The 18166-nt window shown below is 31.9% G+C and overlaps 1 protein-coding gene across 1 annotated transcript; it reads right to left on the bottom strand.

Moving 5' to 3' along the window:
* Window positions 1-9153: 9153 nt before the first annotated feature.
* LOC134727244 (uncharacterized) lies at window positions 9154-11957 on the bottom strand. Its single transcript, XM_063591623.1, has 2 exons — window positions 11676-11957; window positions 9154-10231 (listed from the first exon to the last, which is right to left on the bottom strand). Exon 2 carries the CDS (start codon window positions 10052-10054, stop codon window positions 9302-9304), a length of 753 nt encoding a protein of 250 aa, XP_063447693.1. The 5' UTR covers window positions 10055-10231; window positions 11676-11957; the 3' UTR covers window positions 9154-9301.
* Window positions 11958-18166: the final 6209 nt, after the last annotated feature.

Genomic DNA, 18166 nt, shown 5'->3' with positions numbered 1-18166 from the left:
AAGAGCATTGATGATCCAAAATTTCAAAAAGTTGTGCCAAATACGGCTTAGGAAATCTATGCCTAGGACATATGCCTCGCCGAGGTTAACAATGTTTTCTTAGGGCAAAAATCTGCTATATTGCTCTATTAGCTATGTGTTGATATAATATACACGTTACCAAGAATTGGGATTCGGCAGCCACAAAACAATATTCACCAGAAGTGCTCAACTTTAAACAGTTGTTCATACATGTATCAATTGGTCATATAAAAAAGGTTATTCCTAAAATAGCACCTTACTGTATATCTAATCTTTTGTTTTTGTTTCTATTTGTAAAAAGTAAATTTACAAAAAAACACTGATCCCTGAGGAAAATTCAAAACGGAAAGTCCCAATCAAACACAAACAATCAAACACATGAAACGAATGTATAACAGATGTCATATATCTGACTTGGTTTAGTTATTTTCTTTTGTAGAAAACGGCGGATTAAACCTGATTGTATAGCTAGCTAAACCTCTCAATTGTATGACAGTCTCATTAAATTCCATTATATTGACTATGAAATGTACTCAAAACAAACAGATATAATAGGTAAACATGTCAAAAATAAGGGTACAGTAGTCAACATTTTGTTATAATAACTAAAAAACTAAAAAATATGCAACAAAGAAGCATAAAATGGCATATAGACTAAACACATTAGCAAAAATGAAAGACAAAAATACAACAATTTACAATTTAAAATTGCATAATTACATAATGACGAAATGTATAAGTACAGAGCAACTTCATATGTATCAAAGAAACACAAAAAGGCAATAGACTGATTTAAAAACATTAGCGAAAATGAAAGACACAAAAAACAAAATGTATCATAGACCATTAACACAATGACAAGATAAAAAAAAGTACAGAGGCACGTCTTTCAAGATATCACAAAAACAGACTAACCAGTAAAAGTAATATTCATAAAGACAAACAAAAAGTAATATAACATGTTATTAAGACGATAAACAATGTAAGTATCCGAAATCTTTACTTCAATATCATCGTGTATTATTAATGAAGTTGATACGAAATATTTATCAACAAGGTATACTTAGTACCTTCTGATGATTAGAAAAAAAGTTTTTTGACATACCCCTGATTCATCAAAGTTCTGCTCATACATTGGTAACGTTTTCAAAGTCTGAGTAGGAGCTGCAACCTCAGTCGTGAATACCGAATAAACTGGGAAATGTATATCCCATATGCAGGTGAAGTTGTTATATTGCTACTTAGGTGGGGGGAAATTGATCATTTCAAAATTTAAATCGTCTCGTTTGTCATAGATTGTAAATTGCATCTTTCTTTCTATTATCAATAAAATTCAAATAGCATATTGTTCACACATGTTCCTAAAACTATCTTTTACGCGTACGTTCGAAGTTATAAATTCAAAGCAAAATTATTCATGGCATCAACATCGAGATCATAAGCACTGAACAGTCACACTTACATGTACAACCTTGGTATTAGACAATTATAGTAGCAACATTACTCAATTTATACATTGTTGTGAATTGCAAATTTTACTATCCATATGTATCATTCAATAATGCCAACTCGTATAAAACACAAATTTGACCTTGGGATATCTCGTATTAATGAACAGTTCAATTACCAAACCTAAATTGTACGTCCAATTTCATTGCCTTTCTGGTAATCTCACAAAATTGTCAACAATAAAACGGTAATATTGTACACTTAATGTGTTGCTCGCGTTATTAAAACCTCCAACTTTTTACTAACGAGATATTTAGTTAATTTATGAGTGTGTTGAACCTTGCTATTTTAAACTGTTATTTCAATTGATGGGAGCGCACCAATAAGAAAACATTCTTAGGATTGGACCCAGACATTGATACTTATTTTCTTTTATATTTGTCTGATAGACGGATATCTTGTTTGTTTATTAATAATAATTAATGTATAACATTATATCTAACATAGCTAAGAATCTGTCTAGTGTAATGAACTCATGTTTTCAGTACGTCACTTTGGTATACACCACATACTAATTTTAGGCATATAAATAAATATTATAATAAATAGATAAGTATGTTAGCTTAAAAACAATCAATATTGTCAGTGGGTATACTTTGCATCCAAATGAGCATTTTCGACTTTTATTTTGATCATACTGCAGAGTTATCACAGTTTCACATGACTATATTAAAATGATTTCATAGTGTTTTTTTTTTCTATATTAGATTAATCTCATATTTTCATATGAATATCTGAAGGGAAATAAACTTGTCTGTGGGTTAAGGACTTTCGTCCATGCCATCACTTTTTGTTGTGAAATATACAAGGTCAATGTCTTGTTAAAGCTCGAACAACAAGAAATGTTTTTTTTTTTTTTTTTTTATTAATCTCCATCAAAATGTGTTTGAGTTTTTGATTTTGCCATTTTAAAAAGGAATTTCCGTTTCGAATTTCCCATGCAGCTTGGTATTGGTTTTTAGTGACATGTTTTCCAATTTTTTAAATGCTGACTTTTCTTTTTTATAAAGCATTCATCAGAAGGGAAATAGAATTTGAAAAAATCATTTCTTAATCTAATGAAAATGTAAACAGTTTTGTCAAAATCCCCAATCTTATTGGATTTTAAAGGCCAGAGCGAAAACGACCTCATTGATAAGGCATTCTTGATTGATATGTCTTCAATATTATCAGAAAGAACATCTTAAACTATTTTTCATCCGTCTATATATTTGACATTTTAAATAATATCATTTATAGCAATTGGCAGAAAACACCATCAATATCCATTTCGATATCGACCGAGACATTTATATTAGTGTGAAATATATGACCTATCAGAGAACGATAAACTAAAGTGAACAATTATGTTCCATGTGATAAAAGACAATCCGAAAACTAATATAGAGATAAAACACTAAATGTTGTTAAAGGTCATGTAGAAAACACCGACATTATAGTTAATAGTTTGGTGAAGACAAATATAGCAAATGTCGTATTCCACCGTCACTGGGTCGGACATATAAAACACTTACCCCCCCCCCCCCCACCAAAGGCCATGTACCAAAAAACGATGTCGAATACATAGCCAGTACGTATACAGAAAGATGTGAGGGGAAAAGTGATAAATGTGCATTAAAGAAGGATAACTGCTTTAGATTGAAGGTAGAAACACAGGTTAAAATATTAAAAGTGCATTATTTGTACTATGTTAAATAATGCATGTGTTTTTAATATGATAGATGCTTTTTGTGCTGTTTTGTAAATGCTTGTTTGTTTTGAGATTGAAACACAGCTATGACTGCTGTAACCACATTTTGACTATTTTACCGATTATGTCTGTTTTATCCACTCATTCTTTTATTCACAAATAAGATAATATTTTTATCTAAGCTATTATGGTTGTCTTTATATAAATTACTGAAAAAATAGAGGGACGAAAGATATCAAAGGGACAGTCAAACTCATAAATCTAAAACAAACTGACAACGCCATGGCTAAATATAAAAGAATCAAACTGACAAAAAATAGTACACATGACACAACATATAAAACTAAAGAATAAACAACACGAACCCCAACAAAAACTAGAGGTGATCTCAGGTGCTCCGGAAGTGCAGGAGATCCTGCTCCACATGTGGCAACCGTCGTGTTGCTTATGTGATAACACATCCGGTAAATAGTATAATTAGGTAGATCATATTCATTAAATAGAAGGGGATTGTAGCTACGACGTAAGGAACATATCTTAAAATTGTTTATAATCCAGGTACTTTTGATAACTATTGTATGCACATTGAACGACAAATTTATGTGACGTATATAATTTTTCTGACGTCAGACACTCAAATCAATCCATGTGTTCGTAGATAGTAGATGTTGTTGTGTCCTGTTAAATTTTTATACGATGATGACTGATGTTCCCATATTTTGACTATTTTATTGATTGTGACTGTTTATCTAACGCATCATGTAAATGTAACGGAATTTGATGAGACTGTTATTAAAGTGAGAGGGTTAGTGCTATAGAACCAGGTTTAATCCACCATTTTCTACATTTGAAAATGCCTGTACCAAGTCAGGAATATGACAGTTCTTGTCCATTCGTTTTTGATGCGTTTTGTTTTTTGATTTTGCCATGTGATTATGGACTTTCCAAATTGATTTTCCTCTGAGTTCAGTATTTTTGTGATTTTACTTTTTATCTGATATCATCTGTGAAACGGTTATTCAATAACGGTCAACCAATTGCAACTCGTGATGGCGTCCGTAAAAGTTACGAAGGGATGATTTCAACTTCACCAATTGGAAGTATTGGTTTAATGGCTTCCTTGTGAAAAGTAAAATCACAAAAATACTGAACTCAGAGGAAAATCAATTTGGAAAGTCCATAATCACATGGCAAAATCAAAAATCAAAACGCATCAAAAACGAATGGACAAGAACTGTCATATTCCGGACTTGGTACAGGCATTTTCAAATGTAGAAAATGGTGGATTAAACCTGGTTCTATAGCGCTAACCCTCTTACCTTAATAACAGTCTCATCAAATTCCGTTACATTTACATGATGCGTTAAATAAACAGTCACAATCAATAAAATAGTCAAAATATGGGAACATCAGTCATCATCATATAACAATTTAAGAGGACACAACAACATCTACTATCTACGAACACATGGATTGATTTGAGTGTCTGACGTCAGAAAAATTATATACGTCACATAAATTTGTCGTTCAATGTGCATACAATAGTTATCAAAAGTACCTGGATTATAAACAATTATAAATTTTACATAGGCAATGAGCGCAGACAGGGTTAAAAAATCAAAAGTATGTAGGAATAAATTACAGAAATCAAACTAGTCCAAAAGTTATACATAGAATTTATGAGAATCCAAAACTTTTAAAAGGAACAATTTAACAGGACACAAAAACCTATCCACGAACACATGGATCTACTTGAGTGTCCGACGTCAGAAAAATTATATACGTCACATAAATTTGTCGTTCAATGTGCATACAAACAATTTTAAAATTTACATAGGCAATGTACGCATACAGGGTTAAAAAATCAAAAGTATGTAAGAATAAATTACAGAAATAGACCGAGATTCAAACTAGTCCAAAAATTATACATAGAATATATGAGAATCCAAAACTTTTTAAAGGGAACAATTTAACAGGACACAATAACATCTACTGTCTAAGAACACATGGATTGATTTGAGTGTCTGACGTTAGAAAAATTATATACGTCACATAAATTTGTTGTTCAATGTGCATACAAACAATTTTAATTTTTTTTTCATAGGCAATGTACGCATACAGAGTCAAAAAATAAAAAGTATGTAAGAACAAATTACAGAAAATCAATGTGAGCAACAACCCTCATTCAAGAAAATCATGATAGGAAATGCAAGCATGGGAATATCGTAGCAATTGGGAGATATATACCCCGTATGCAGGTGCTGCTGAAATGTTGCTACTGAGAATAAATTGTACGGAAAAATTGTAATTCCTGATGTTGTCATAATCTTTGCGAAAGTTAAAGGCATTTCATACTAATTTAAGGACGACATCAATGTAGGATAAAAAAAACTTAATTCACATAGTTTTCACTGACACACCCCCTCCTCCCGGCCCCTCTTAACTTAATTTTGGAAAAATTGATTGACCAATATTGATATATGTAAAATGGATTTTGGATTAACAAAACTTGCAACAATTCTACCCCCACCCCAACTATTTGATGTAAGTTTTTTTTTCATCCTTAATTGATCTTTTGATTCCGTCCCTTACCAACCAGAGGAAGATACCAAGATTATCAATTTGACGCTCAATTTAACAGTGTCCATTTTTCTTTAAACTTTATTATTGCACATTGATTATTCAAAATTGTACAAAAAGAATCTTGTAGTTTTGTAAAAATTATCCATGTAATCACTAATTCATCAAATATAACATACTGTACATGCCTTAACGCAACTTTTGATTGAAAGACATAGAACGAAAATTTATTAATTCAGTTATAACTGAAAGACGATTTTTCCCTTCCGATAGTAAAAATTCTACAATCTGCTCAAAACTGTCCTAATTTTACTGATATATTGGCGTGATGATATAATCTGTGAAACAAACTAAATATAATGTTAGTTTTGATGGGCGTATGATTGACACATTTGACCTACCATGGTTGCTACTTTTACAGTTCAGTTAATTTTGCATAAAATACAGGAAATACAAAAACCCATAATCAAATATAGATACTGATAGATTTTATTAGAAAGGTTTATAATTAAATATTTTGTTTAATGGAATACAAGCAGTTGAACAGAGGCCCTAAATAACCGTAGCAGTCTTGGGTCCATTTGCCAACACTATGAGGTATGTAATTACATATGAACCATTTTTGCAAAAGCAAAGGGTGTATATCAGGTCTAGTTACATATCAACATACTTATAATATTACACAAAAAAGTATCCATATAAGGAGAAAAATCGCGAAACAAATAAAGATCCTTAAACAAATTTACAAAGTTGTTTTTAACTGATATTTTACAGTTAAAGCAGTTTGTAATTTAAAGTCAGAAGAAACCTCAGAAAAATCCGGTGATCGCAATAAGCTTGGATGTCCTTCAAATAAACTATTATCTGATTGTACATGTTAAACACGTGCTCAATATCCATGCTTTTTTGTTAATTGTTGACAAACAGCTGGCAATCGTTAAACTTCGGCTTCAAAACACGAACTTTAAATACTTGCCATATTTTCACAACAAGATTGACCGACTGAAAACAAATTGACGAATATACGAAATTTGTGCGAAACAATAATAAAATCGTGCTAGAAGACTAAGTTTATGATGTTTGTATGCATTGGTTCCAGAATTGGAATAAAATAATTTTTCACCGGTCACTCGTTTCATATGACTTTAACAGCATTTACTAGAACAGAATGTACTTCAGTATACTTACTTGAACGATATCAATGTCTTATAAAATTCTATAGACGAAAATTAAATTGGTTCCTTCTCTTAATTTCACTTTTTGTTTCATCAATGACATGCTGTCATTCAAAGACGTAACGTTTATGTCAGATTAAATCACACAGTATACAACCGAGGATAGATTAATACTGGCAAGTCTGGAACAAAGCATGCGGAGAAAATAGTTAATTTCTCTGTGGTAACGGCATCGTACATAATGTAAACCTGACAAGCTCTACGAAAAATTTCATTTATTGGCAGTAAAATCAGATGTTACACACATGCGTTGGTGATATTATTCAATTTTCTTATATTAGAAATGTATCAATTATTAAACGGTTGTTTTCCCGCGTGTTGTTCTAAGCTATATGGTAATTCATTTGATTTAAGAGTACATCAGAGTCATACAGATAATGAAAGCTGAACTAGGCTAATTATTTACTTGAAAGTTCTATGGTTACATATATAGTATGTATCTTTTAGACGCATATGATTAGATATTTTCGGCAATTTTGTAATTATGAATTCTACAAAGTAGTTTAAATTCTAACTATATTTGAGTTATAATTATCATAATTTGATAAACTTTTTTGAAATACAACAACTTGCTCCTTTTAAAATTGTTATACGATGATGGCTGATGTACCCATATTTAGACTATTTTAATTATTGTGTCTGTTTAGGTAACGCATCAATGTAAATGTAACAGAATTTGATGAGACTATTATTTAAGTGAGAGGGTAAGCGCTATAGAACCAGGTTTAATCCACCATTTTCTACATTTGAAAATGCCTGTACCAAGTCAGGAATATGACAGTTCTTGTCCATTCGTTTTTTATGCGTTTTGTTATTTGATTTTGCGATGTGATTATGGACTTTCCGAATTGATTTTCCTCTAAGTTCAGTATTTTTGTGATTTTACTTTTTATACTTAAAAAAAAGACTTAGTAATTAATAAAACCTATACTACCTATAGTCAGTTTACAAAACCCACCCGAAATGACAAAATGAAAAACAATTCAAACTTTCATTAGCTTTATAAATATATTTGTTTCCTTGTTTAAGTTTTGTTGAGTTTTCTAATGTTGAAAAGCAGTGTATTAGGGTTAACGTATAGTTAAGTTAAATTCAAAACGGAAAGTACGTAACCAAATGGGATTTTCTTTTGTAGAAAATGGTGGATTGAACCTGGTTTATAGCTAGCGAAACCTCTTAATTGTATGACAGTTTCGTAAAATGCCATTGTACATATTCATAATTTATCAAAACGTAAAATAACCCGAAAAATAAAACCGAACTTGACAAAGGAAATTCAAAAGAGAAAGTCCTTTCAAATGGTTAAATTAAAGAGCTTTAACACATCAAACGAATATAAAACAATCGTCATATTCCTGACTTGATACAGACATTTTTTTTTAGATTGATGCAACATTTGTCTTGACCGTTTGTAGTATAACTCACATCTGAAATATGGGATCCTTATAAATGTTAACCCCTTATAAAACCTATTGATACTTATCATATACATGGTATTACAATTTCGTGACAATTTGAGATAAATTGATCAGTTCAAATTGTATCAAAATAGTCGCAAGATGTAAAAATCTATGACCTATAAATTGAATATGTAATTAAACATTAAACAAATTTAGTAAAGAAAAGGTCAAGTTTTGTTAAGCTGATCGCGAGGAGCGACTGTCGATCATTAAGTGCTATTGTCAAACAAATCATCAAAATACACTTACTTGTTAGCAGGATAAATGTTAAAACCAGAAAGACATAAAACAAGAATTGGTAAATTTAGACCTTACTAGTTCGCGCGCGCAGTTTATATTGTATGATATTCCTATTATATAAATAAGAATATGTGGCATGAGTGCCAATGAGACAACTCTACATCCAAGTCAAAATGTATAATAAGTTAACAACTATAGATCGAAGAAGTACGGTACGGCCTTCGACATGGAGCATTGTCTCATACCGAACAGTATGCTGTAAAGGATCGAAATGACTAGTGTAAAACAATTTGAAGGAAAACCAACGGTCTAATCGCGATAAAGAAAAAACAAAAACAAACGATAAACACTTTAGTTATGAATCACATATATATATATGCATTAGTTATACACCAAACTTGAAAATTGCTGACTTGGAAGCGCCTTGATATAAAAACACTTAAAATTTGATATTTATAAAAAAAGAATATTGTTATTCTGTTATTCAAAGTATGATATAGTCATATAAAATGTTCCTATATGAACGCGACAAGTTAGTTAAGTGTCTAATACGTGTTTATTTTGTTTTAGCATTTTGATGCATCAACTAACTCGTTCACCCACTGAATGACGTCATTGTTGGTTCCATCATAGATCAAACGTCGGAACATTTTGACAACTTCACGGTGACCTCTATCATATGTACTCTGCTCATTGCCTCGTTTCCGTAACCAAATGTCCAAAGCTTGTTCGTCTACAAAATAGTTACTTGCGATGAAATCCTCTACAGTTGTTCTGATTTGCCTCTCCCAGGAGCAAATGCCAAAGGGATTTGAATCTAGTCTATCTTTTGATGTCAGATTTTCATAGATAGATCTCATATACATATTAACGCTGCCTCGTAATATTTCTATCTGTTGTCCATAATTTATAGAATTCTTATCTATATAGTCTTCATCTAGGTGTATTACCATTCGATTACGTATGAGATCCATGAACCCTTCAGAAAGAGGCTGATAATATGATTGCACTATATGTGAATTCGAACTCAATCTACCAGTGTCGACAAGACTTTGAATATTATCCATGCCTGTGATATCACCAACAAAGTCATCAATAATATCTCTATACACCCTGAGAACGTTGTTGTTGATCACATGCTCTCCCCTACGAGCTGGTTTTTGTATTTGGCTGTTGTCTGGTTTGATATTCCATGGTGCTTCCCTCTTTATTTCAGATAAGGCGGAATATGCCATCCTACCACTTACGTTGACAACATTTTCCGCCGCTTCTTGTCCAGCAACATTTTTAGCTACTACTTTTTCCGATCGTTTAGCCATCTCTCAAATAGCAAGCTAATTAATAGTTCCAAATGTTAGGATATTAAGTATCAAGAGTGACACCAACCAAAGTTTGAGTTGTGTTAATAGCTGCTCCGTACGTGTCACTCTCTGCAAGAGAGACGAATATAATCTAGGGCATTCCACATTCAAGACATCTCTGTAGAATCGTCTATTCTGTAAAGAGAAAATACAATTGTTCATATGTTATACTAAAACACCTACTCATAGTATTGTGCAGTTAAATGTGCCCATTTGTTATTTAAAAAAGAAAAGAAAAAAATTATTTGATGGCAAAACAAATTAGGAAAAGAGTCGGTCATCTCGTTAGCGTACACATAACTATGGAAGCGCATAAGGTACACCTCTTACCATATGCGCTTCCATACATAACTTCTAAAACTTGATAAAGACTTTGAAATGTGCATTTCAACTTTAAAACTTTAAATGTGCATTTTAAAAGAGTTAAAAAAAACAAGATCGCGTGATTAATTTAAGAAGTTTCGAAAACAATTTGATACCTCTCAGAGGATTGTTTTAACATAATTTCGCAGTAATACTATACTAAGTATCATTAGATGCGATTACTTGATTTTACCTGTTAAACATGTTAAATAAATGCGCGCAAACGTAATTGTTTTAGAGCACACATGTAATTGTTAAACTGTCAGTTTTTAAAAATAAACGAGAGTAAACTTTGTGTGCATTTAACATTTATTTAATTATCATGGAAAAAAATCATAATCAAAGTCTAGGTCGTCTGCAGTATTGATGAAAAATAACGTTTTTTGTAACTTTTTTTTTATTTGAACGTATATCATGTTTATATTACTTAGCTTTGCAATAAGACTGAATGCAAAATGTAATTTAGTTTTCATCCATTGTTCTGTTTTATACTCAATGTTCGACTTCATTTTTCATTTATGTTCCTTTTTTATGCAAATCACGATGGTGTAAAAGGGCGTTACATTCTTTGACGTTTACCCAACCTCTTCCTTGATTCAAAACATATATTATATATTTTTTAGCAACAAAATAGTTCCTGTTGTAACTATGAATCTACGTTTTTTTTTTATTGTTTTGATGAAAAAGGAGAATTTTAAAACGTTATCATAAATCCTTTTTCAAAACCGTACTACTTAGTGTCACTGTGTATTCTTAATTCTTTGAAAAATATATTCACCGTCAAAACAAACTTGGCCATTTTTTTCTTTCGGTGAATTCCATATTATTTCTGCCCGACAGTACGAAACGATTTACATGTTTTAAGCCATTAATATTACCAAAATGAAACGACTTCCATGTGAACCATCTCTTGTAAACCTCAATGAAAACGAATGTAACATGGTAATCTATTATGATCCACTGAAGTTTATTATGTAAAATATATGACTAGTTAAATTAATAAACAAGGAAATGTGTCCGAAGCTAGGGGTATTTTATTTATAGCACCTGTTTCACACAGACACACATATTGTTTTATAAACAATGATAAGGAAATTAGTGACTCTGTTATGTTGTAGTAAATTAATATATATTAATTTAGGTATAATCAATTGAAATGTTATACACGTATGTATGTGTGGTATATACATAGTAGGTGTATTAAGTATGTACTTACTTAAAAATACTACAATATTAAACGTCTTCACTTGTCACATCATCTTTCAGCTGGTTTAGTTTATTTTACTGCTATATGAATGATCGGAACACTTAGTAGAAAACGAAAGTAGACTTTTCTGAAAGTGAAAGTGCTAAAGGACCCGATTCAAAAATAGAAGATACACAAATGGTTATATATGAATTTCCGGGAAAACTTTTAACCACAAACAAAGTGGTACGAAATCCATTTAAGTTGCATTTGCGCACATAGATAATGCAATTCTGTTTTCCATTTGAACTCTTTATAGACTACGTCTAAAACTGTTTTACCTTTGCTATGTCGTTTTATATACACATTTACTGGAATTAAAATGCACTACTTTTTTAAAGATAGAAGCACAGGATTGTGCGGCTTTTGTTTTCTTTTACATTGTAAGCCTCCATTTCCTTGAGAGTTTTCAGTACTATCCCATTAACTTTGAATTTTCCTAAGACGTAATTACTAATAGAGCTGTATTTATAATAGTGGAACACAATATAAAAGTCAATTTAAAGTTAAGAACGCAACAAAAGAAGCATGGTTTTTAATCAGCTATCTCAAGAAAGTACAACTAAAATTATAAAAACCACAACTGTCTGATATTCAGAATTCGATTAATTCAAAGATATCACGAGAATTAGAAATGTCAACTCGGTTAAGATTTACTAATCGATTTCCCGTTTGATTTACAGAGCGATACTTGAGTACCCGCTTAGAAAATCATCTAAAAATAGGAAACACAAAATTAAATCCATTGAACGTTGTTTTAAAGAGTCTTTAATATAATTTTAAAGGGTTTCTTGAAATTAGAAATCAAACTTTATGTTCCAATGCATACCGTTCGATTCACATCATCTATAAGTATTTGATAATTTACTGCAAAGTTCAACTGTGAAGGTCTATATGGCAAAATATAGACTCTGTACCAGTTTTTATCAAGTTGTTTCTGTACAAATAAGTGTCGAAAAAGACATCAGGGTTTTCCATCATATAGTATCAAGGAAAGAAATCTATAGTCTCAATTTGAAACATGTGTTAAACTGGTCGTATTTTTCTTCTTCAGACAATCTAGTTTATGAATTGAAGTCGACGAGTTTGGCTTTTGATTAACAATAGTGAATAGTTGTGCAAAACTGATTGATATTTTAAGAAACTTTTGTGAATGAAAAACAACATCACATGTGTTGATAATATACAGTGTATAAAGAGTGCCTTTTTGATTGTATGCTTTTAACATTTATTTTATGATCAACATGCAATTGAAAACATATAATGAACAGCTGGTGAAAGAAGTGGTAAAACGCATGTATGTTGCAACGTTTATGTTATTCTGTGAAATACGAGAATAGCCGGATCTTTGGTTTAAGCAGATATACAATATATATAATGTTGAGGTCAAAAAAGACTTCCAAGGGAAGTGTACATGCTTATTTTTTATCAAAAAATCCAAATACTGTTATGCATAACAAAAGAGGCAAAGGATATCAAATTTAACAACGAAAACAAAAAAACAAACCAATAAGACATACAACACTACACATAACGCAAAATTAAAAAAATACTAAAGAAAGATCAGCACGAACCCAACTAAATATCTAAATAATCTTGCTTCACATATTGCACCCGTCGAGTTGGTTATATAAATACAAATGCAAATATCAAAATTAGGTCACGGTAGGTGACAAGAGGACGGACTGTGGTAACAAAATTGGAACATAAGTAAAGTATATACTAAGGGGACAATCAAAAAGAGATAACATCAGAACCAAAAAGGAGATTACGAAAAGACAATCTACAGTCTACAAAAGAGGGGCGAAAGATACCAAAGGGACAGTCAAACTCATAAATCGAAATTAAACTGACAACGCCATGGCCAAATATGAAAAATAAGAACCGACAACGATAGCACACACAACATAGAAAACTTAAGAATGCACAAAACGAGCCCCATCAAAAACTAGGGGTGATCTCAGGTGCTCAGGAAGACAACGAAGGTCCTGCTCTGGCTCTACAAAGTAGTATACAAATAACTAAAGACTGAACAGTATGAATCCGTGGCATGCACTTATAATATTCGTGTAAAGATTGTCAATTCCTGCTTCACGATGGCACCCTTTGAGTTATCCATAGCAATTCCGTTTATATGTCACAGTCGATGATGTCATAATCAATGAACTGAGAACATTATTGTTAGTTCAACGAGATTTCTGTCTGAATTTGGGCAGCACATTAATATTCTCTAAGGTTAATAGTTTGTTTAGATATCTCCCTCCATCACCTTCAAATGATCGTTTATTATTGTATGTGTTTACGTCAGTTTCTTGTTGTATTGACCTCTGAATTACCAGATTTGTATTTCTCTTTTAGTTTGATCGGAATAGGAAACATCTAAGACACGGGTCTCAATGTGTTGCTCAAAATTGGTTGAATATTTTGCGATGATCTTACTAATAGAAGCTTATTTCATTCAAACGTTGACATCCGGATTTACCAATTTATCATAAAATTATCAATTATGTATTGCTGATATTATCATCATTTGATAGATTAAATTTCATATTTCTGTTGGATCCACATTTATGAGTTTTAGAGATGAATGAAAGAACTTGCACAAGTTTAAAGTTGTCTGATTGTTGGTGGAATATTCTTTCTATTGTGCTACCGTACTTTGTCAAGAACGAAATGTGTTATCTAAAGGTTCAAATATCGCGAGACTCTATCCATTAATTGAAAAGACAATTTGAAAATACTGATGGATCAATTCGAAGACTTAGCCAGGACATGACCTAAACGCGAAAAAAGAACACTTATATAATAGTTGAGTCTTTCCGCATGGATTAATCTTTAAAGACCAACATGTTGAAAAATACTTGTCCTACCCCCATGACAAATACGTTGTTGTCTTCGCAATTAAAGCCCAAAACAACATCGTTTTTGTGTGTAAATCTCATTACATAAAATGCTGTATCAATGAATGAGGTATTGACAGTCACTTGGAAACTTAACATATACCCTCACGACACTTTCCAAAGAGGAAATTCTGGATTATCATAGGTCTGTTTTATGTTCATTTACATTTTAAACCAAAGATGAAGACCATAACTACAAAATGTGTCGTTATTGACAATGGTATATCGCTGGGTCTTCAAAATGCGCATCCAAACCTCTTTCTTAATAATTAACATTCATTTTATCAGCAATCAAAGCCGTGCTTCAAAGATATTGTTAAACTGCCTATTCTAGAAGAGGCATGAATCAGCTGTTGATACTAAAAAAAATCCAAATATCTTTAACGGTACATCAAATTTAAGACTCTTTCATGATCATCTTGCAATTGTTTTACTATTTCACTTTTCTACACTTTACTGATGACTGATGTACCCATATTTTGACTATTTTATTAATTGTGACTGTTTATTTAACGCATTATGTAAATGTAGCGGAATTTGATGAGACTGTTATTAAAGTGAGAGGGTTAGCACTATCGAACCAGGTTTAATCCACCATTTTCTACATTTGAAAATGCCTGTACCAAGTCAGGAGTATGACAGTTCTTGTCCATTCGTTTTTGATGCGTTTTATTTTTTGATTTTGCCATGTGATTATGGACTTTCCAAATTGATTTTCCTCTGAGTTCAGTATTTTTGTGATTTTACTTTTTACACCAGCATTCCCCTTACAAACTAAAGGACAAATTTAAAGATTTGGTATTTTTTTGTTTCATATAACAAAATGACCAACGTAAATAAAAGTATCGTGTCTTAGGGGGAATAAATCCTACTTTACAATTAAGAATCACTCTCATTCAAACAAAAAATTCTCAGAAATTGAAATTATTAAGATGTTTGATTTCTTGACACACAACATATTTGTCAAATTTGGAGAATGTGTTTTTCAACAGACTGTCAGTATTCCAATGGGAACCAATTGTGCCCCTCTTCTTGCCGACTATTTCATTTTATCATCATGAAGCCGACTTTGTATAGGAACTTCCAAAGAGAAATTGACAATGAAGGTCGGTTGACAACAAAACTTTATGACAAACGTTTTGTTTTGGGGGTGTTGTGTTGATAAGTCTATAGTTTTCTATGTTATGCCTTGTGTTCTATTATTTTTCCGTTTGTCTTTTTACTGTTTTAGCCATGGCGTTGTTAGATGATTTTCATTCTATGAGTTTGACTGTCCCTCTGGTATCTTTCGCCTCTCTTCTTAAAGATGATAGAACATGTTCAGAATTGTTCATAGATTTTAAAGTATTTGCAAATTGGGTGTCTTGTTTGTATAAACAACTGAATTAGTTTCTCTTCTGTAAGAACATTTCATTTATATGCATTTTTAGATTCATTAACCTTCGTTTTTTCGTATCGTACATTTGTTTAATTTTGAGATTTTGTACAAAACAGCCTTGAAATATTGCGCAATAACTCAAATAAATATTTGTTGAGAACGACAAAAATAAAACTATTATTCAATTTTCAATGGTGATGAAGATGCAAACTAGAGGCTCTCATTTTACTCCTATATTCTATTTTTAGCCATGGTGGCCATCTTGGTTGGTTTGCCGGATCACCGCACAAAATTTTGAAACACGATAACCTTATGATGATTTCGGTACAGTTTCGTAAAATTTGGTTCAGTAGTTTCAGAGAAAAAGATTTTTATAAAAGATAACAAACATTTATGAAAAATTGGTAAAAAATGACTATTAAGGGCAATAACTCCTAAAGGGGTCAACTGACCATTTTTATCATGTGACTTATTTGTAGATCTTACTTTGCTGAACATAATTGCCGTTTACAGTTTATCTCTATCTATAATAATTTTCAAGATAATAACTGAAAACGGACAAAATTTCCTTAAAATTACCAATTCAGGGGCAGCAACCCAACAACCCATTGTCTGATTCATCTGACAATTTCAGGGCAGATAGAACTCGACCTAATACACAATTTTACCCCCATGTCAGATTTGCTCTAAATGCTTTTGTTTCAGAGTTATAAGCCAAAATCTACATTTTACTCCTATGTTCTGTTTTTTAGCCATGGCGGCCATCTTGGTTATTTTGGCGGGTCACCGGACAATTTTTAAACTAGATACCCAAATGATGATTGTGGCCACGTTTGATTAAATTTGGCCCAGTGGTTTCAGAGGAGAAGATTTTTGTAAAAGTTAACGACGGACGACGACGGACGACGACGGACGACGACGACGGACGACGACGACGGACGACGCACGTCAAGTGATGGGAAAAGCTCACTTGGCCCTTTGGGCCAGGTGAGCAAATAAAAGGTGATAGATATTTAATGATAACAGAGTAATTATATACATTGCACTATATACGCAAAATCCTTTGTTAAAATATCCAAATGTGACATGAACAAATAGCAATAAATGCTCAAGCAACTCCATCTTTGTATTGAGCTTTCTCCAATGCATAATTTCATTGGGGAAGAAGGTCGATAATCCATAAATCATATATGTAATAAAATGAACCAATGAATTGGTTGCAAAGAACACAGAAATTGGTGGCCATGGAAAAAGATGGTAGCCAGCATCTGCCAGTAACATCATGGTACTATGATGATACACATGAAGAAAATTGATCTGTTTTCGTCTATGGCGTAGAATCATAATCACTGTGTCAAATAACTCCAACATTTTTGAAATCCAGTACATCTTGAAATATGGTAACAGACATTGCTCTGGTCCGAGCTTGAATGTTGATTCAATTACAGAAAAACAATTAAGAAATCCAAATAGCGTATACAGGGATACAAGGCTGCAACCAAAATTATGAAGAGTCATCAACTGAAAAAGGAAAACAAACAAATCAAAATTACAAATCAGAAGATAAGTGGTAAGTGTATTCAAATCTCCATCTGCATTTATTTTGAAGTATTGTTTAAAATATGAGACCGTTATCTCAAAATATACAAGCAATCTTTACTCCTAAGGAAAAGTGGTCTTCATATAAACCATGATACGATTGGAGACGCCTGCAATTTTGTCAAAAAAGGCACCAATTAAATTTTTGCGATTGTAATCGAGTCCAGCCATCTCTGGAAACTATTTTATTTAGAGCATATCGTTAAGTTGGGATGTCGGATAACAAATATTATGTGTTGCTTGTGTATAAATAAGGAGCAACATTGAATACCAATGTCAAAAGTAATTAATTTTGAAATTTCTAACAAAGAAACACTAATAGAATGAAATTCAAAACAGTGTGGCTGTGGCTATTGATTGACAGATTAGATTCATCCATTGACTGGGACAATTTACGTCAACGTTTTCTGAAACGACCATTGTTCACGACCTACCTACGATAGAAATTTAAACTGTGGGGTCAGCAAACGTTTCTAAACGCCTTTAATTATAAAATAATTCGAAAAATTAATCAGGAATAATCTTTATGTTTTGATTTATATCATTGATATAAATCAAAACATCGTGTTATTTCTGATTAATTT

This window comes from Mytilus trossulus, chromosome 7, assembly GCF_036588685.1.
Source record: "Mytilus trossulus isolate FHL-02 chromosome 7, PNRI_Mtr1.1.1.hap1, whole genome shotgun sequence".
In the NCBI taxonomy this organism is placed as follows: Eukaryota; Metazoa; Mollusca; class Bivalvia; order Mytilida; family Mytilidae; genus Mytilus; species Mytilus trossulus.
Note: the sequence above shows the minus strand (reverse complement) of the source record. Positions and strands in the feature narration are given on the sequence as shown.